The sequence below is a fragment of the Ranitomeya imitator genome, chromosome 5 (assembly GCF_032444005.1).
Source record: "Ranitomeya imitator isolate aRanImi1 chromosome 5, aRanImi1.pri, whole genome shotgun sequence".
NCBI classification, from domain to species: domain Eukaryota; kingdom Metazoa; phylum Chordata; class Amphibia; order Anura; family Dendrobatidae; genus Ranitomeya; species Ranitomeya imitator.
In genome coordinates, this window is record NC_091286.1 from 73586602 (window position 1) to 73607861 (window position 21260).

At 42.2% G+C, this 21260-nt stretch overlaps 1 protein-coding gene across 7 annotated transcripts in view; it reads right to left on the minus strand.

The window, feature by feature from the left end:
- Positions 1-21260, minus strand: part of PLCB4 (phospholipase C beta 4) — a 400742-nt gene that overhangs the window by 164307 nt on the left and 215175 nt on the right. For all 7 annotated transcript variants that reach the window (XM_069768811.1, XM_069768812.1, XM_069768808.1 and 4 more), the window contains one exon: positions 2822-2901. In XM_069768811.1, the coding sequence (XP_069624912.1) occupies positions 2822-2901 (80 nt within the window). The remainder of the gene's footprint in view (positions 1-2821; positions 2902-21260) is intronic.

Here is a 21260-nt window from a genome sequence, read left to right on the forward strand (position 1 = left end):
TTGTGTGCGTTGTAGAGTCCGTCTCATGCTACCACGAGTGTGAAAGCACAACCAACATTCAAAAGTTATCAAAACATCAACCAGAAAGCATTGGTACTGAGATGTGGTCTGTGGTCCCCACCTGCAGAACAACTCCTTTATTGAGGGTGTCTTGATAATTGCCAATAATTTCCATCTGTTGTCTACTCCATGTGCACAACAGCATGTGAAACTGATTGTCAATCAGTGTTGCTTCCTAAGTGGGCAGTTTGATTTCACAGAAGTTTGATTTACTTGGAGTTATATTCTGTTGTGTGTTCCCTTTATTTTTTTGAGCAGTGTATATAGTGCATATGTCCATGATATCATTATGTATACACAGATAAATACATCAAGTAAACATTAAAACAAATACACAAACAGTTATGTTTGCATTCCCCATTAAATAATTTTGGACCATCTTTTGAAACTCTGCATTAAAGGGGTATTCTAATCTCCAAAATCCTATCCCAATATGAAGTAGGTGTAACAAAAAAATAATAGTAGCAAATACCTCCAATTAGAAATGTAGTGTAGTCCTTCTGATTCACTATCTCACTTACCCCATGTACAGTAGCTTAGGTATCCATGGTTACGTCAACTCATATAGTGACAGTTAGATATCTAGATGCTAGTTGTCGTAACCATTGATACCTAAGCTACTGCAATGCCTGCACAAGAGGAAAGAGATATAGCGAATCAGAAGAACTACACTATATTTTAATTGGAGGTTTGCTAATATTATTACACCTACTATATATTGGGGTAGGATCTTGGAGATGGGAATACCTATTTAACTCATTAAAACTCTGCATTATTTTCCACTGTCACCCCTCCTGGAAATGCATCAATAAATTACTGGATGTCACGATTCTTGTCTGCAGGATGGGCCCTTACACACACTGAGACTGTCAGTGTAAATTACACAGTCAACCCCTTTGACATAGCAAATAGTAATGCCTAGTTATCAATTTCAGCATACATTTCCAGCAAGAACAGCACAACAAAGGCCCGATTCATCATTTCCAATTTATTGAGGTCAATTTTCTTTTTTTTTTTGTCTAGTGGCATTTGCCTTTGTTTTTTGCACTAAAATGGAGCAGTGGTTCATGAATTGGGTGCCAAATCATAAATGCTCTGTATTTTTGTCTTTGATCGTTTTAGCTTTTAAGCACAAATAAGTCACAAAATCCTTAAAAAGTCACAACTGTGCCAAATTGAAACTTTACTTTAGGTAAGGACAGGAGTGAAACATTAGAAAAAGACATCTGGATAACCAAAGTTGTTGAGAACAAATAAAAAAATCTGTAAAAAAAAGAAAGTGAATTTGTCAGTAGGATCAACCCTCCTAAGCCGTCAATATGGGCACGCGGGTCATAGGAATAAAATGATACCTTGATATCTGAGATCTGATGTTTTATTCCAGAGAAATCCATGTTTTACTTATATGTAAATGAGTTTTTCAGGACTATGGGCCAGACATTGATTTCTGCCACCAGAGATTATTTTACATGAAGGAGGCGTTACCAGATTGATGTGTAATGGCTGCTGTCTGCTCTCCTGATCTCCTTGCAGAGCTGTGTGTGCTTATACCTGACACATCTGCAGGTTCCTCTCAGATCCAGCTTCCACCTCATAGGCAGACAGGGTTGTATTACTGTTGTAATACAGCAGAGCTGTGAGAGCTGCAGCTGCTAACATGTTTGTTATGTGACAGAGTTCAGTTCTACCATACTGTGTTAGTACATGTCTCACACTGGTAACTCTCCTTTTATTTAAAATAATCTCTGGAGGCAGATTCACCTGCAGATGTGTATCCAGCCCGTAGCCCTAAACAGCTCAAACACAAGATGTCAAGAGATCAGATCGCAGGTATCAAGGTATCATGTTATTCAAAGTCCTATGACTTACATGCTCACATAGACAACTTAGCAGGGTTGATCCTACTAACAGATTCCCTTTAAAAATGGCACAAAACTTAGAGCGAAAACGGCGCATATACTTAAGCCACTAAAAAAGCTAATTATTCTATAAAAAGTGGAAAAACAACAATGAAGAATCCGGGCCCAGTGTGGTAAGAAAAAATAAAGTTCCAAAACTGTTAATTTACAGGAAACCCACAGATGTCAGGGAAGCTAACAGGTCATTTAAAAGGTGGTAAAAATCCAGTCAGACCCACAAGTCACATTTAGACACCATTATGCAGATTTTTAATAGGATAACATAATAAGGAATATAAGATTCATTAACAGCAGCTTAGTAAGACTATCAATGAGACCCTGAACATAATGAATTGAAAGGCAAGAAAGGGATTATTTCTTCCTCCCTGTACTGATGGAGATAAAGAAAATGTTCACAAAGGACAATGATGGCATAAATTAAAATATTATGGTCAGATTATACTTAGTTTTTAATTAAAACAAACCAGTAGGTGATAATGCAGCCAAATTAAAGGGCTATACAGATCTCAGGCATTTATTGCTGAGGCCACAAGTGCAGGCTGCATTACACTGTTCCCATAACTCCTATAGAAGTTAATAGGAAATACAGGAACAGCACAGGGCAACCCATTTGGCTGTTTACAGAATAGAAACAGATATTTCCATCTCGGCTATTTAATTCTGGCTCTCAGGGCAGTAAGGTGGGACTGGGGCTATAAGTAGGCAGCCATGTTCTATCCAGTACCTCCACTCCATCTTTCATGATGAGGTATTGTGTTCCTCTTGGCCAAAAATACATAACAGTAACAACATGAATACTGTACATAATTTAGAAAACAAGCAGACACATGGAGGACACTTACTGTTTTTTGAGACATGTCATTGGACTGACGTTGTTGGCTCTAAAGTTATGCGTGATAGATTTTAGCCCTTCTACCCATTGCTGAAAGACATACAAACACAGAGTACAAATAAGGAAAAGCACCCCACAGAGGACATACTGTGCAACAAAAGATCCACGTGCATCGACGTCTTCAAAGCTAAATGTAATTTTACCAACTATCAAGACAGAAGAACAAGCAAGTTGCATAAGGACGATTCACGTGTAGTTTACGACACCAAACACTCACTACACTCCTCCAAAAAGTGATTAAAGCAGGGAATGGAGTCATCAAGGTAAATAACCGTCACGTCTGTAACTTATGAACATCTTGCCATCACTTAATAATGATTGGGGCCAAACTCTTGGATTCCAACCATTATCTGTTCCCAACTACTTGACAACCCACTGAGTGTATGCAAAGCGCAAAGAAAAGGAAACATGGAAGTGAGTCTGACTGAAAATTCAGACCACACCAGGGTTCGACTCTTCTCTCTTAGGTCTCGTTCACAACTCTTGATTTTTCGTGTACGGGTGTTATTCGTGATTTTACCATGATATTTTATAGGGATGTCCAATTTTTTTTCCTTGGAGTGAATGCTCCGCGGAAAAAATAAAGACATGTCTGAATTTGTTCTGAGTGTCAAATCAAAATCGGCAATGCACATGTATGGGTCGATGAAAAAAAAAAAAAAATCAGACAGGCGAGTGCGGTCCGTTATTCACGGACTTCAGAAAGGAGAAGGTGGAGAAACGTTATTTCTTTTCTCCACATACAACAAAAACTGATGACACTCGAACCACAATCTGATCAAACCCTGATGAAACTGGTCAGTTTTTCTCGTATGTGGAAAATACTGACATCTGACTGAGCCCTTATGGTTCATTCACACGCCAGTTTTTCGCGTACGAATTCTATTGTTTTTTTTTCGCAGATAGTGTTTGCACATGATACTCCACAGGGTAATCGCATGTCCCATTTTCTACATGGTTCCATTGACTTGCATTGCCAATATCGGACACATATCCAATTTTGATCCAATGCCCTTATCAAAATCAGATGTGTCCGATATTTTTACGAAGATCACTTGGTCTGTGTGGGGAAAAAAATGGAAATGTGCACAGCCCCATAGAATATCATAGGTATGAGTGATATCTGTGAAAATAAAGGATAACACTCATACGAGAAAATCAGACGTGTGAGTGAGCCCTTACTGTGGAGGTGTACAAGCTATAGAAACAGAATAGTAATATTTGCATTATTACGACCTACTACAAAGATGATCCATTTTTTTATTTACAGATAAATTTATCCCCCAAAAAATTCTTTCTATACTGTAGTGTACATATCCTTTAGAGGGGGTTACCCCACTAAAAACATTTACCACCTCTACACAGGACAGGTGATCACTGGGGTTCCGACAGCTAAAAAAAAACAAATTCTTGAGAATGGAGGTCAATGTGAATAGAACAATAATGCACATGGTATGAGCAAGACAGAATGTGTATATCTATCTGTTCCACAGGGGTAAAGGTAATGGTGATTACTTGTTTCCGCGATCAATGGAGTTTCCATGTTATTAATGCACGATAATTAGTGTGAAAATCTCTTTAATGGTATTAGATAATGCAGATTTGCTTAAAAGATTCATTTATGCTTCACCTAGAAACATTTAAGGGTTTTAACATCACTTATGTTTACATCTCATTGAATATTAATGTAAAAAATATTTGAAGTAAAATTAACCCCTTTACCCCCAAGGGTGGTTTGCACGTTAATGACCAGGCCAATTTTTACAATTCTGACCACTGTCCCTTTATGAGGTTATAACTCCGAAACGCTTCAACGGATCCTGGTGATTCTGACATTGTTTTCTCGTGACATATTGTACTTCATGATAGTGGTAAAATTTCTTTGATAGTACCTGCGTTTATTTGTGAAAAAAATGGAAATTTGGCGAACATTTTGAAAATTTCGCAATTTTCAAACTTTGAATTTTTATGCAATTAAATCACAGAGATATGTCACACAAAATACTTAATAAGTAACATTTCCCACATGTCTCCTTTACATCAGCATAATTTTGGAACCAATTTTTTTTTTTGTTAGGGAGTTATAAGGGTTAAAAGTTGACCAGCAATTTCTCATTTTTACAACACCATTTTTTTTTAGGGACCACGTCTCATTTGAAGTCATTTTGAGGGGTCTATATGATAGAAAATGCCCAAGTGTGACACCATTCTAAAAACTGCACCCCTCAAGGTGCTCAAAACCACATTCAAGAAGTTTATTAACCCTTCAGGTGTTTAATAGGAATTTTTGGAATGTTTAAATAAAAATGAACATTTAACTTTTTTACACAAAAAATTTACTTCAGCTCCAATTTGTTTTATTTTACCAAGGGTAACAGGAGAAATTGGACCCAAAAAGTTGTTGTCCAATTTGTCCTGAGTACGCTGATACCCCATATGTGGCAGTAAACCACTGTTTGGGCGCATGGGAGAGCTCGGAAGGGAAGGAGCGCTATTTGACTTTTCAATGCAAAATTGACAGGAATTGAGATGGGACGCCATGTTGCGTTTGGAGAGCCACTGATGTGCCTAAACATTGAAACCCCCCACAAGTGACACCATTTTGGAAAGTAGACCCCCTAAGGAACTTATCTGGATGTGTGGTGAGCACTTTGACCCACCAAGTGCTTCACAGAAGTTTATAATGCAGAACCGTAAAAATAAAAAATCATATTTTTTCACAAAAATTATATTTTTGCCCCCAATTTTTTATTTTTCCAAGGGTAAGAGAAGAAATTGGACCTCAAAAGTTGTTGTCCAATTTGTCCTGAGTACGCTGATACCCCATATGTGGCAGTAAACCACTGTTTGGGCGCATGGGAGAGCTCGGAAGGGAAGGAGCGCAGTTTGACTTTTCAATGCAAAATTGACAGAAATTGAGATGGGACGCCATGTTGCGTTTGGAGAGCCACTGATGTGCCTAAACATTGAAACCCCCACAAGTGACACCATTTTGGAAAGTAGACCCCCTAAGGAACTTATCTAGAGGTGTGGTGAGCACTTTGACCCACCAAGTGCTTCACAGAAGTTTATAATGCAGAGCCATAAAAATAAAACAAAATTTTTTTCCCACAAAAATTATTTTTTAGCCCCCAGTTTTGTATTTTCCCTAGGGTAACAGGAGAAATTGGACCCCAAAAGTTGTTGTCCAATTTGTCCTGAGTACGCTGATACCCCATATGTGGGGGGGAACCACCGTTTGGGCGCATGGGAGGGTTCGGAAGGGAAGGAGCGCCATTTGGAATGCAGACTTAGATGGAATGGTCTGCAGGCGTCACATTGCGTTTGCAGAGCCCCTAATGTACCTAAACAGTAGAAACCCCCCACAAGTGACACCATTTTGGAAAGTAGACCCCCTAAGGAACTCATCTTGATGTGTTGTGAGAGCTTTGAACCCCCAAGTATTTCACTACAGTTTATAACGCAGAGCCATGCAAATAAAAAATATTTTTTTTTCCACAAAAATTATATTTTAGCCCCCAGTTTTGTATTTTTCCAAGGTTAGCAGGAGAAATTGGACCCTAAATGTTGTTGTCCAATTTGTCCTGAGTACGCTGATACCCGATATGTGGGGGGGAACCACCGTTTGGGCGCATGGGAGGGCTCGGAAGGGAAGGAGCATCATTTGGAATGCAGACTTAGATGGATTGGTCTGCAGGCGTCACATTGCGTTTGCAGAGCCCCTAATGTACCTAAACAGTAGAAACCCCCCACAAGTGACCCCATATTGGAAACTAGACCCCTCAATGAACTTATCTAGATGTGTTGTGAGAACTTTGAACCCCCAAGTGTTTCACTACAGTTTATAACGCAGAGCCGTGAAAATAAAAAATCTTTTTGTTTTCCCACAAAAATTATTTTTTAGCCCCCAGTTTTGTATTTTTCCAAGGGTAACAGGAGAAATTGGTCCACAAAAGTTGTTGTCCAATTTGTCCTGAGTACGCTGATACCCCATATGTTGGGGTAAACCCCTGTTTGGGCACACAGGAGAGCTCGGAAGGGAAGGAGCACTGTTTTACTTTTTCAACGCAGAATTGGCTGGAATTGAGATCGGACGCCATGTCGTGTTTGGAGAGCCCCTGATGTGCCGAAACAGTGGAAACCCCCCAATTATAACTGAAACCCTAATCTAAACACACCCCTAACCCTAATTCCAACGGTAACCCTAACCACACCTCTAACCCTGACACACCCCTAACCCTAATCCCAACCCTATTCCCAACTGTAAATGTAATCTAAACCCTAACCCTAACTTTAGCCCCAACCCTAACTGTAGCCCCAACCCTAACCCTAACCCTAGCCCTAACCCTAACCCTAACCCTAGCCCTAACCCTAACCCTAACCCTAGCCCTAACCCTAGCCCTAACCCTAACACTAGCCCTAACCCTAGCCCTAACCCTAACCCTAGCCCTAGCCCTAACCCTAGCCCTAACCCTAACCCTAGCCCTAGCCCTAACCCTAGCCCTAACCCTAGCCCTAGCCCTAACCCTAGCCCTAATCCTAGCCCTAACCCTAGCCCTAATGGGAAAATGGAAATAAATACATTTTTTTTTATTTTTCCCTAACTAAGGGGGTGATGAAGGGGGGTTTTGATTTACTTTTATAGCGAGTTTTTTAGCGGATTTTTATGATTGGCAGCCGTCACACACTGAAAGACCCTTTTTATTGCAAAAAATATTTTTTGCAATACCACATTTTGAGAGCTATAATTTTTCCATATTTTGGTCCACAGAGTCATGTGAGGTCTTGTTTTTTGCGGGACGACTTGACGTTTTTATTGAAAACATTTTTGGGCACGTGACATTTTTTTATCGCTTTTTATTCCGATTTTTGTGAGGAAGAATGACCAAAAGCCAGCTATTCATGAATTTCTATTGGGGGAGGCGTTTATACCGTTCCGCGTTTGGTAAAATTGATAAATCAGTTTTATTCTTCGGGTCAGTACGATTACAGCGATACCTCATTTATATCATTTTTTTATGGTTTGGTGCTTTTATACGATAAAAACTATTTTACAGAAAAAATAATTATTTTTGCATCGCTTTATTCTCAGGACTATAACTTTTTTACTTTTTTGCTGATGATGCTGTATGGCGGCTCTTTTTTTGCGGGACAATATGACGCTTTCAGCGGTACCATGGTTATTTATATCTGTCCTTTTGATCGCGTGTTATTCCACTTTTTGTTCGGCGGTATGATAATAAAGCGTTGTTTTTTGCCTCGTTTTTTTTTTTTTTTTCTTACGGTGTTTACTGAAGGGGTTAACTAGTGGGACAGTTTTATAGGTCGGGTCGTTACGGACGCGGCAATACTAAATATGTGTACTTTTATTGGTTTTTTTTTTTTATTTAGATGAAGAAATGTATTTATGGGAATAATATTTTTTTTTTTTTTTTCATTATTTTGGAATATTTTTTTTTATTTTTTTTACACATTTGGAAAATTTTTTTTTTACTTTTTTACTTTGTCCCAGGGGGGGACATCACAGATCAGTGATCTGACAGTTTGCACAGCACTCTGTCAGATCACTGATCTGACATGCAGCGCTGCAGCCTTCACAGTGCCTGCTCTGAGCAGGCTCTGTGAAGCCACCTCCCTCCCTGCAGGACCTGGATCCGCGGCCATCTTGGATCCGGGGCTCGAGCAGGGAGGGAGGTGAGGAGACCCTCGCAGCAACGCGATCACATCGCGTTGCTGCGGGGGGCTCAGGGAAGCCCGCAGGGAGCCCCCTCCCTGCGCGGTGCTTCCCTGCACCGCCGGCACATCGCGATCATCTTTGATCGCGGTGTGCCAGGGGTTAATGTGCCGGGGGCGGTCCGTGACCGCTCCTGGCACATAGTGCCGGATGTCAGCTGCGATAAGCAGCTGACACCCGGCCGCGATCGGCCGCGCTCCCCCCGTGAGCGCGGCCGATCGGCTATGACGTACTATCCCGTCCAGGGTCAGATAAGCCCAGGGCACCTCGACGGGATAGTACGTCTAAGGTCACAGAGGGGATATAATTGATTATCAGTAGTAATAATAATAGTAATAATGAATACATTCATGTAAACTAATTAAAGCTTAAAAATGGGAATGGTAATTATTGTATGTTTCAAATATCAATTTTAATTACAACAACAAATTATACAAATTGCACATCTGAACGACGAGCACATGAACAAGAACATGGTTTCACAGGCAATAAACATTTCTACAACAATAGAGGCTTTCACGGCACTGTGACATCCTTTTTGTCAGGTCATCGATTGTTAATATATATATATATATATTTCATCTTCCCTCCATCCCATAGATCTTCCTTACCTGACCTATCTATCGCAATCAATGATATCACGCTTTCCCCCGTACGGGAAGTCCGCTGCCTCGGAGTAACCTTCGACTCTGCCCTGTCCTTCAAACTGCACATCCAAGCTCTTTCCACCTCCTGTCGCCTCCAGCTCAAAAATATCTCCAGAATCCATCCTTACCTCAACAGTCAATCTACTAAAATGCTTGTGCATGCCCTCATCATCTCCCGCCTTGACTACTGCAACATCCTTCTCTGCGGCCTCCCTGCTAACACCCTTGCACCTCTCCAGTCCATCCTTAACTCTGCTGCCCGACTAATTCATCTCTCTCCTCACTACTCCTCTGCTTCTCCCCTCTGCAAATCTCTTCACTGGCTCCCATTCCCTCAGCGTATCCAGTTCAAATTACTAATACTGACCTACAAAGCCATACATAACCTGTCTCCTCCATATATCTCTGAACTAATCTCCCGATATCTTCCCTCACGTAATCTCCGGTCCTCCCAACACCTCCTTCTCTTCTCCACACTTATTCGCTCATCATCCAATCGCCTCCAAGACTTCTCCCGAATATCCCCCATCCTCTGGAACTCTCTGCCCCAACACGTCCGACTATCAACCACAGTCGGATCCTTCAGACGGAACCTGAAAACCCATCTCTTCAGGAAAGCCTACAGCCTGCACTGACCCCGCTGCCGCCTCATCGCTACCGAAGCTACCGCCTCACCAACACCGGAGCTACCGCCTCACCAACACCGGAGCTACCGCCTCACCAACACCGGAGCTCCTGCAACCCGCAACCTACTGTCTCCTTCCCCACCTTCCTGTAGAATGTAAGCCCGCAAGGGCAGGGTCCTCGCCCCTCGGTATCACTCTGTCATTGTTAGTTTGTTTACTGTAAGTGATATCTGTAACTTGTATGTAACCCCTTCTCATGTAAAGCACCATGGAATCAATGGTGCTATATAAATAAATAATAATAACAATAATATATCTATAGTACATATATATACACACACACACACACACACACACACACACACACAGTGGCATGTAAAAGTTTGGGCACCCCCAGTTAAGTTAAAATTACTGTTATTCTGAACGGTTAAGCAAGTTGAAGATTGAGATGATCTCAAGAAGGCCTAAAGTTAAAGATCACTCCTTTCCTTAAGTTTTGTGCCCTTTTTTCTCCTTAAAAGAAGAAAAGAGAGAATAGAGGGGAGGGAAAGAGAAGGGTCCGATGTCAGTGAGGAAACAAAAGCTGTCAGTTCTTGCAAGGTATGCTGTTTGAAAAGACACTGCTAAACACCTACCGTAGTTATACATCAATACAATCAATGTTACATATGATGGTAATGGAGGGCACATAAAAACTGAGCCCACACAACACTAGTTATTACACTGATGTTAAAGCCCTTTAAATGGGTTTTCACCTCCTTTAAAAGTTATTCTTAATCGGCCCAGGTTGGGGTCTTAAAAACGCCTATGCTCACTTTCATGGCTGGCGCCGTTTCTCTGCACTCACTACTGTGTTACTCATTGGTCTCAGGGCATCAACTGGCAGAGGAGACAACATGTGACCGCTGCAGCTGATCAATGGCTGCTGATTGGCTGCAGCAGTTCCTTGACACCAACTGGCAGGGGATAGAGTCAATAATGCAGAAGAGCTGAATGGGGCCAGGAGGTGAGTACTGCATTTTGTTTTGTTACACCACCCTGGCGCCATTGATAATAACTTTTAAAGGAGAGGAAAGCTGGTAGAGACTTTGTGTCTCAGGCTGCTTGTTTTCTTACTGACTCCTCACTCCTCCTTCACCCTCACCTCTCCATGATAGGAGGGGAAACCTGACACCTCACTGACCATCTTGTTTTGAGCAAGAACAAGCTGAACGTTTTTTTTTTTGCAGAGTTATTGATTAGTTCAGGATGCGGGGGAGGAGAAGAGGTGTCTCATAAATGGGGAAAGAAGAATTCTTTGATAAGGTATATTACAAAGATTCTTCTTATATTTCCCTTACTATTATTTTATGCAAAGTTCGTTAAAAGTACAATTCCCAAATAATTAAGATAGTTTGTTACCGGAAATCCTATGTAAAACAGAATGTAACACATTACACAATTATGAACGGTGATGAATAACCCACTGTGCACTTCTACATTATATATACATTTCTAACACGACATCTAATGCATTCATTAAAGCCTCCAGTAGGGGGCGATGCAGGGCCAACAAAAATATTCCCGAAATTAGAAAGGCTTCCATATACAGTACAGACCTAAAGTTTGGACACACCTTCTCATTTAAAGATTTTTCTGTATTTTCATGACTATGAAAATTGTAAATTCACACTGAAGGCATCAAAACTATGAATTAACACATGTGGAATTATATACCTAACAAAAAACAACTGAAATTATGTCTTATATTCTAGGTTCTTCAAAGTAGCCACCTTTTGCTTTGATGACTGCTTTGCACACTCTTGGCATTCTCTTGATGAGCTTCAAGAGGTAGTCACCGGCAATGGTTTTCACTTCACAGGTGTGCCCTGTCAGGTTTAATAAGTGGGATTTCTTGCCTTATAAATGGGGTTGGGACCATCAGTTGTGTTGTGCAGAAGTCTGGTGGATACACAGCTGATCGTCCTACTGAATAGACTGTTAGAATTTGTATTATGGCAAGAAAAAAGCAGCTAAGTAAAGAAAAACGAGTGGCCATCATTACTTTAAGAAATGAAGGTCAGTCAGTCCGAAAAATTGGGAAAACTTTGAAAGTGTCCCCAAGTGCAGTGGCAAAAACCATCAAGAGCTACAAAGAAACTGGCTCACATGAGGACCGCCCCAGGAAAGGAAGACCAAGAGTCACCTCTGCTTCTGAGGATAAGTTTATCCGAGTCACCAGCCTCAGAAATCGCAGGTTAACAGCAGCTCAGATTAGAGACCAGGTGAATGCCACACAGAGTTCTAGCAGCAGACACATCTCTACAACAACTGTTAAGAGGAGACTTTGTGCAGCAGGCCTTCATGGTAAAATAGCTGCTAGGAAACCACTGCTAAGCACAGGCAACAAGCAGAAGAGACTTGTTTGGCCTAAAGAACACAAGGAATGGACATTAGACCAGTGGAAATCTGTGCTTGGGTCTGATGAGTCCAAATTTGAGATCTTTGGTTCCAACCACCGTGTCTTTGTGCGACGCAGAAAAGGTGAACTGATGGACTCCACATGCCTGGTTCCCACCATGAAGCATGGAGGAGGAGGTGTGATGGTGTGGGGGTGCTCTGCTGGTGACACTGTTGGGGATTTATTCAAAATTGAAGGCATACTGAACCAGCATGGCTATCACAGTATCTGGCAGCGGCATGCTATTCCATCCGGTTGGCGTTTAGTTGGACCATCATTTATTTTTCAACAGGACAATGACCCCAAACACACCTCCAGGCTGTGTAAGGGCTATTTGACCAAGAGAGTGATGGGGTGCTACGCCAGATAACCTGGCCTCCACAGTCACCAGACCTGAACCCAATCGAGATGGTTTGGGGTGAGCTGGACCACAGAGTGAAGGCAAAAGGGCCAACAAGTGCTAAGCATCTCTGGGAACTCCTTCAAGATTGTTGGAAGACCATTCCCGGTGACTACCTCTTGAAACTCATCAAGAGAATGCCAACAGTGTGCAAAGCAGTCATCAAAGCAAAAGGTGGCTACTTCGAAGAACCTAGAATATAAGACATATTTTCAGTTGTTTCCCACTTTTTCTTAGTATATAATTCCACATGTGTTAATTCATAGTTTTGATGCCTTCAGTGTAAATTTACAATTTTCATAGTCATGAAAATACAGAAAAATCTTTAAATGAGAAGGTGTGTCCAAACTTTTGGTCTGTACTGTATATTTCAGACTATCATCAGCACACAAGCAGTTCAGACCCAGAAATACAGCGCTGGGGTGGATAATGTCAGGGGAAATACCGCAGGCTCAGAAATAGGTGGAGGAAAGGAGTCAGCACCGGAGGGCTAATAGTCACAATAGAGATTTGGGGCACTGCGTTTCGAGCTCTCCCCTACATACTTTTTCAGCATTAACCATTGTCTGTTCAAAATAACCGTACAACTAATAACAGAAGAGGAAACCTCGACAGGCGTAGACTAACACACGACTACAGCAAGCCCAATGACTTCAGCTGCCAATCAATTACAATTCCCACCATATACATCCTTTTTTTCACTACTTAAACCCACTTATCCTCACTTTCATACTTTGTATATTGAGGAAACTGATAAAGGGTGCCCCACAAAATGCCCAATAATTTTGGACAATAAATTCTTATTTTTCTATTTTATGAAGTGCTGGAGCCCAGGATTTTTATGATTTTGTCATTTTTTGTACCTACATATTTTATAATCTGTTGGCAGACCGATATCCACAAGAGTGGTCCATTCCCGTCGGCCGACTTTAAGGGAATCTGTGAGCAGGTGAAGAGAGTGGCATAATGTAGGAGAAGAGACCCCGATTCCAAGGACGTATCCCATAGACTTGAATGTGTATGATTGGAACATAAGTAATGATTATTGCCCTCCTCTCAGGCCCCCAGTGGTACAGTAACAGGAGGAAGAACAGAAATGTGAAGTGTAGAAATAATGAGAATGGCGGACTGGGGGAATATTCATTACCTATTACACCTGCCTGTCATAACTTGTAGTGCCGCGGGAAGCGGCTGTGTAATAGAGCAATCTCACTGTGTCCCGCTGGAATTATACCTCGTCTAATCTCGAAGACTCTGTTTTTGAAACCTGATTATTTGCTTTTTTTCCATTAGAAATACATTAATAAGTCATCATAGCAACACTACAGAGCCAATTGTGTCCTACTGTAAGAACAGGGCTCTAATTTCCACCATTCCCTCAGTTCCCAGTATTATAACGAACCATCCGTAATCTGCCAACTATTACAAGACTTTCCCTGCAGATTACATTATTTGTATTGGGATATTGGGTGTCTATTTAGTGAATGTGTAAGAAGCAGATTCTCATTTTAACCCCCAAAAGAAAATCTATATGATCAGCAAATAGTACCAACAAAGGGGTTGTCCGGCCTTAGGCTACAAGTCTGCGGTCACTCTATGTAACTGAAGACTTGCGAATCCTCACATGGCGTGCACTGCTCGCTGTGAGGATTCTCCGGTGCTGGGAACGGGCAGTCAAGTGACCGCAAGTGTGTGATTTTCATACTCCGGCCACATTCCGACTAGACATTGCAGTGAGCGAGGCTGTGCATGTCTAGTCAGCACGTGACCGCATGTATGCAAATCACATAGTTGCAGTCACCGGAGAATCCTTACAGTGTGCAACGTGACTATTCACAAGTCTGCAGTCACGTTGTAGCATAAGACTGGACAACCCCTTTAATATTAGTCCCAGTAGCTCGATCGGCACTCAGGTTCTGGTTAACTACCATTGGGGTCCTTAACACATTTGGCACCTGACCATAGCAATGAATGAAGTCAGAAGGGTCCTGGCCTAACTATTAAAATAATCCGTTAACCCGACCCCCTTCACTCACTGCACCAGTCAGGTATCAGCACAGGAAAGACTTGTCTGTGTCGAGTGCAGGGCTAGCTGCTCAGATACTTTATCTCTGTTCACAGCTGTAGCTTTTTTATATACTATGGGGTATGAAAACTTAGAGGATACCTAATATGTTTTTAGACATAGCAGAATGTAGAGACAAAAAAATAAAGTACTGGGAATTCTGCAATAGTAAATTTTTAATTAGTGATAGTATCTTCTCAGATGTCACAACTTTATCATATCAGTTTTTATAAGTAAATGGCAACCTGATATGAAAAGAGGTCATACTTGTGACATTATTGAAAGGGAATTTGTCACCAGGTTTTTGTCAAAGTAATCTGAGAGTTGCATGATGTAGGGGCAGAGACCCTGATTCCAGTGATGTGTCACTTACTGGTCTGCAAGCTGTCATTTTGATACAATTACAGGTTTTCAGCTGCAGATGTAGCAGAGCTCAGAATTCTGAGCCCTGTATTACCCCAACCCCACAACTGATTGGCAGTTTTCTGTGTACACTGGACATTGAAACAAAGCTGCTAATCAGTGGTGGGGGCGGGGTTACACAGAGCACGAGGACTAGGAGGTACGAGACAGGTAGTGCTGTAGTGATAATCTCCTGCTACTAAAACACTGATTTTATGGAAACAATACCACAGTTTAGTAGGTGACACATCGCTGGAATCAGGCTACCTGCTCCTACATTATGATGCTCTTGGATTACATAGCAAAAACCTGCTGACAGATTCTCTTTAAATATTACTATTGTTAACACCTATTGTTTTTAACATTTTAACCCTAAGTCCCATTAGGGTGTTGTTTTTTAAGCTATAATTTAATGTACTAAACCAGATATTGATATGTACTTCTATTTGCAGGCACTGGGCTATTTGTCCAAAATTATCACATTGGCCTTGAAATGACATGTCAAGCCAGTCTCCAGACCAGAAGGAGTTGAAGCTCCGAGTTGCCAAGCGACAGCCTCAAAATCTTAATGATTTAGAGATGATCTGCAAAGAGGAGTGGACTAAAATTCCTCCTGACATGTGCGCAAACCTCATCATCAACTACATAAATGTCTGACTGCTGTGCATGCCAACAAGGGTTTTGCCACCAAGTACTAAGTCTTGTTTGCCAGAGGGATCAAATACTTATTTCTCACTGCAAAATGCAAAGAAATGTATATACCGGTAATTTATACAATGTAATTTTCTGGATTTTATTTTTGATATTCTATCTCTCAATGTTAATATTAGCCTACCCTTAAAATTATAGACTGTTCATGTCTTTGTCAGTGGGCAAACTTACAAAATCAGCAAGGGATCAAATAATTATTTCCCCCACTGTATCTATGACCTATCAGCAGATACTTCTTATTGGATTTCCTCCTTAACCCCTTAACCCCTATCTGACCTCGGACGGGATAGTACGTCCGAGGTCAGATCCCCTGCTTTGATGCAGGGCTCCGCGGTGAGCCCGCATCAAAGCCGGGACATGTCAGCTGTTTTGAACAGCTGACATGTGCCCGCAATAGGTGCGGGAAGAATCGCGATCTGCCCGCACCTATTAACTAGTTAAATGCCGCTGTCAATCGCAGACAGCGGCATTTAACCACCGCATTCGGCCCCGCGGCCGGAAATGACGTCATCGCCGACCCCCGTCACATGATCGGGGGTCAGCGATGCATCTCCATTGTAACCATAGAGGTCCTTGAGACCTCTATGGTTACTGATGACCGGTGGCTGTGAGCGCCACCCTGTGGTCGGCGCTCACAGCACACCTCCATTTCTGCTACATAGCAGCGATCAGCAGATCGCTGCTATGTAGCAGAGCCGATCGTGCTGTGCCTGCTTCTAGCCTCCCATGGAGGCTATTGAAGCATGGCAAAAGTTAAAAAAAAAAAGTTAAAAAAAATGTAAAAAAAATATAAAAGTTTAAATCACCCCCCTTTCGCCCCAATCAAAATAAATCAATAAAAAAAAAATCAAATCTACACATATTTGGTATCGCCGCGCTCAGAATGGCCCGATCTATCATTTTAAAAAAAGCATTAACCTGATCGCTAAACGGCGTAGCGAGAAAAAAATTCGAAACACCAGAATTACGTTTTTTAGGTCGCCGCGACATTGCATTAAAATGCAATAACGGGCGATCAAAAGAACGTATCTGCACCAAAATGCTATCATTAAAAACGTCATCTCGGCACGCAAAAAATAAGCCCTCAACCGACCCCAGATCACGAAAAATGGAGACGCTACGAGTATCGGAAAATGGCGCAATTTTTTTTTTTTTAGCAAAGTTTGGAATTTTTTTTCACCACTTAGATAAAAAAATAACCTAGTCATGTTAGGTGTCTATGAACTCGTACTGACCTGGAGAATCATAATGTCAAGTCAGTTTTAGCATTTAGTGAACCTAGCAAAAAAGCCAAACAAAAAACAAGTGTGGGATTGAACTTTTTTTGCAATTTCACCGCACTTGGAATTTTTTTCCCGTTTTCTAGTACACGACATGCTAAAACCAATGATGTCGTTCAAAAGTACAACTCGTCCCGCAAATAATAAGCCCTCACATGGCCAAATTCACGGAAAAATAAAAAAGTTATGGCTCTGGGAAGGAGGGGAGTGAAAAACGAACACGGAAAAACGAAAAATCCCAAGGTCATGAAGGGGTTAAAGCTGTGTTCCCACGATGAGCTTTCAGTGAGTTTTTGATGTTGCAGATTTTCTGCATCCATTAAGTAAAATAGGTTACTTGCATTACGCCACAACCACTCAATGGCCAATAAAGCAATTAATGTCAGCCTGTCACTTGCCATAAATATGTGATTTTTTTAGCTAGTCTAATTGCCTCTGTGCTCCTGATTCTAGAATGTGTAGATTTTTATTTTCTTTGTATTTTTATTTTCGTTCTTGCACCTCTCTGTTCGTATCTTTATGTAAATCCACGCCAAGTGGGCGTGATCCTCAACTCTTCTCATGAGCACCTTCTTGTGCCTTGGCTAACAAGACTATATTTACCTATAGGGCACAAAATGGAAGAGGGGGCCATATGTCAGGATCATAGAACAGAAAAAAAACAATGCCTGATTAAGGAGAGAAGTGGCATTTAGACCGGGTAAAAAAAAACTACCCACTTAAGAGATGGATCCTTTTTAAATAATCCAGATGAACCTGAAGGAGAAAAACCTACAAAGCCATCAAGTACATATCGGCTGCATTGAAATGATGATCCTGGTGCTGCTGTCCATCTAATTTCTCTTTTTAATGTAGGATATTTAACATAATGACATCAATAAGGATGTAATTTTATTTGCAATCTGCTTCTTTGTAGCGATCAATACTATAGTCATAAAATACAGCGAATATATTCATTGTATTGAGGACCAACCATATCTGCAGGGATTCACTGAAAATCTTCATAAACCTATATGGCAAGCAAGCATTGATCCAAGTAAGAGTGGTAATCCTCAAATGTTTCTACTTGGGGCCAATATTAAAATTGCAACCTAAAATCTTGCTCACGTGACAGTAAGGGGACCCCAAACCATATAATAAGACCCTACTTAGCGGGACACATTCAGATCTTAACACTCTTGCCAAGAATGTGTATAGGTCTATGGTTCACTGACCAAAGAGGTTTTGGATAGGTCATCAATATTAGATCACCGTGGGTCTGACAACCCGCATCCTCAACCGATCAACTGTTTCAGCTCAGGCACTATCAGACGTGAAAAGTGTATGTTCTCGATTACTGCAGCTCAGCTACAATGGAAGTGAAAAGGAGCTGACCGGCAATATTTCTGGTGCCTTATTGTCTCAAGCTGCTCAATGCAGCATCTTTTTTTTTTTTTTGCTAATTAAGCCCATTAACGACCGCTTAAAGGGATTCTCCGGGAACAGAAAAAAAATACACAGAAAATGCCATCATGAATAAATTTACTAAATATCTTTAATTAGCAAAGTGCACTTGTATTGTCTAGGGAGGTAATTATTATAGGACCATGGAAACATCATCAGAAACCAATCTTAGAATGTTAATAGGACAGGAGACTATGATCACGTGCAGTAGGACGCTCTGCGGTTGTGACCTGGAGAGAACCAAACCCATCAAGCTCCCTCCAGGTCACAGCAGTTGTTCAGCATTTAGATAGTATGGACAGTAGTGTGAGCAGCCTCTTCTTACCTCAGCATCCCTGGTAACTTTAGCATAAGATCAGATAGACAGGGTGGACAGCAGTGTGAGCAGCTTCATCTTACCTCAGCCTCCCTGGCTTCTCCAGTATTAGATCAGACAGACAAGGTGGACAGCAATGTGGGGGGGTCTTTTCTTACCTCAGCACCCCTGATATCTCCAGTGTTAGATACTGACAGGGTGGACAGCAGTGTAAGTAGCCTCTTTTCACCTCAGCACTCATGATATTTCTAGTATTCGATCAGAAGACAGCGTGGACAGTAGTGTGAGCAGCCTCTTCTTACCTCAGCATCCCTGGTAATTTCAGTATAAGATCAGATAGACAGGGTGGACTGCAGTGTGAGCAGCCGCTTCTACCTCAGCATCCCTGGTAATCTTAGTATAAGATCAGATAGACAGGGTGAACAGCAGTGTGAGCAGCCTCTTCTACCTCAGCATCTCTGGTAATCTTAGTATAAGATCAGATAGACAGGGTGGACAGCAGTGTGAGCAGCCTCTTCTACCTCAGCATCCCTGGTAATCTTAGTATAAGATCAGATAGACAGGGTGGACAGCAGTGTGAGCAGCCTCTTCTACCTCAGCATCCCTGGTAATCTTAGTATAAGATCAGATAGACAGGGTGGACTGCAGAGTGAGCAGCCTCTTCTACCTCAGCATCCCTGGTAATCTTAGTATAAGATCAGATAGACAGGGTGGACAGCAGTGTGAGCAGCCTCTTCTTACCTCAACATCCCTGGTAATCTTAGTATAAGATCAGATAGACAGGGTGGACAGTAGTGTGAGCAGCCTCTTCTACCTCAGCATCCCTGGTAATCTTAGTATAAGATCAGATAGACAGGGTGGACAGCAGTGTGAGCAACCTCTTCTTACCTCAGCATCCCTGGTAATTTAGTATAAGATCAGATAGACAGGGTGGACTGCAGTGTGAGCAGCCTCTTCTTGCCTCAGCATCCCTGGTAATCTTAGTATAAGATCAGATAGACAGGGTGGACAGTAGTGTGAGCAGCCTCTTACCTCAGCATCCCTGATAATTTTAGTATAAGATCAGATAGACAGGGTGGACAGCAGTGTGAGCAGCCTCTTCTTACCTCAACATCCCTGGTAATTTTAGTATAAGATCAGATAGACAGGGTGGATTGCAGTGTGAGCAGCCTCTTCTACCTTAACACTCCTGGTATCTCCAATATTAGATCAGTTAGACACCGTGGACAGCAATGTGAGCAGCCTCTTTTCACCTCAGAACAACTGGTATTTCCATTATTACCGTATATACTCGAGTACAAGCCGAGATTTTCAGCCCAAATTTTTGGGCCCCTCTCGGCTTATACTCGAGTCACGGTGGGCGGCAGGGGCGGCGGGTGAGGGGGAGAGGGCGCCGAGGCATACTTACCTGCTTCCGGGGCTCCTGGCGCTATCCCTGCAGTCCCACAGTCTCCAGGTGCCGCAGCTCTTCCCCTGTTCAGTGGTCACATGGGACCGCTCATTAGAGAAATGAATATGGACTCCACTCCCATAGGGGTGGAGCCGCATATTCATTTATCTAATGAGCGGTGCGAGTGACCGCTGATAGAGGAAGAGGCTGCGGCACCGAAGACCAGCTGTCCAGGGGAAGGAGCGGGACACCGGGAGCAGGTAAGTATTTCATATTCACCTGTCCACGTTCCACACGCCGGGCGCCGCTCCATCTTCCCGGCGTCTCTCCGCACTGACTGTGCAGGTCAGAGGGCGCGATGACGCATATAGTGTGCGCGCCGCCCTCTGCCTGATCAGTCAGTGCGGAGAGACGCCGGGATGGGACGCTGAGGAGCTGCAAGCAAGAGAGGTGAGTATGGCATTTTTTTTTTCTATTGCAGCAGCAGCAATGGCACAGCTTTCTATGGTACATCTATGGGGCAATAATGAACGGTGCAGAGCACTATATGGCACAGCTATGGGGCAATAATCAACGGTGCAGAGCACTATATGGCACAGCTATGGGGCAATAATGAACGGTGCAGAGCACTATATGGCACAGCTATGGGGCAATAATGAACGGTGCAGAGCACTATATGGCACACGTTTCTATGGTACATCTATGGGGCAATAATGAACAGTGCAGAGCACTATATGGCACAGCTATGGGGTAATAATGAACGGTGCAGAGCACTACATGGCACAGCTATGGGGCAATAATGAACTGTGCAGAGCACTATATGGCACAGCTATGGGGCAATAATGAACGGTGCAGAGCACTATATGGCACAGCTATGGGGCTATAATGAACTGTGCAGAGCACTATATGGCACATCTATGGGGCAATAATGAATG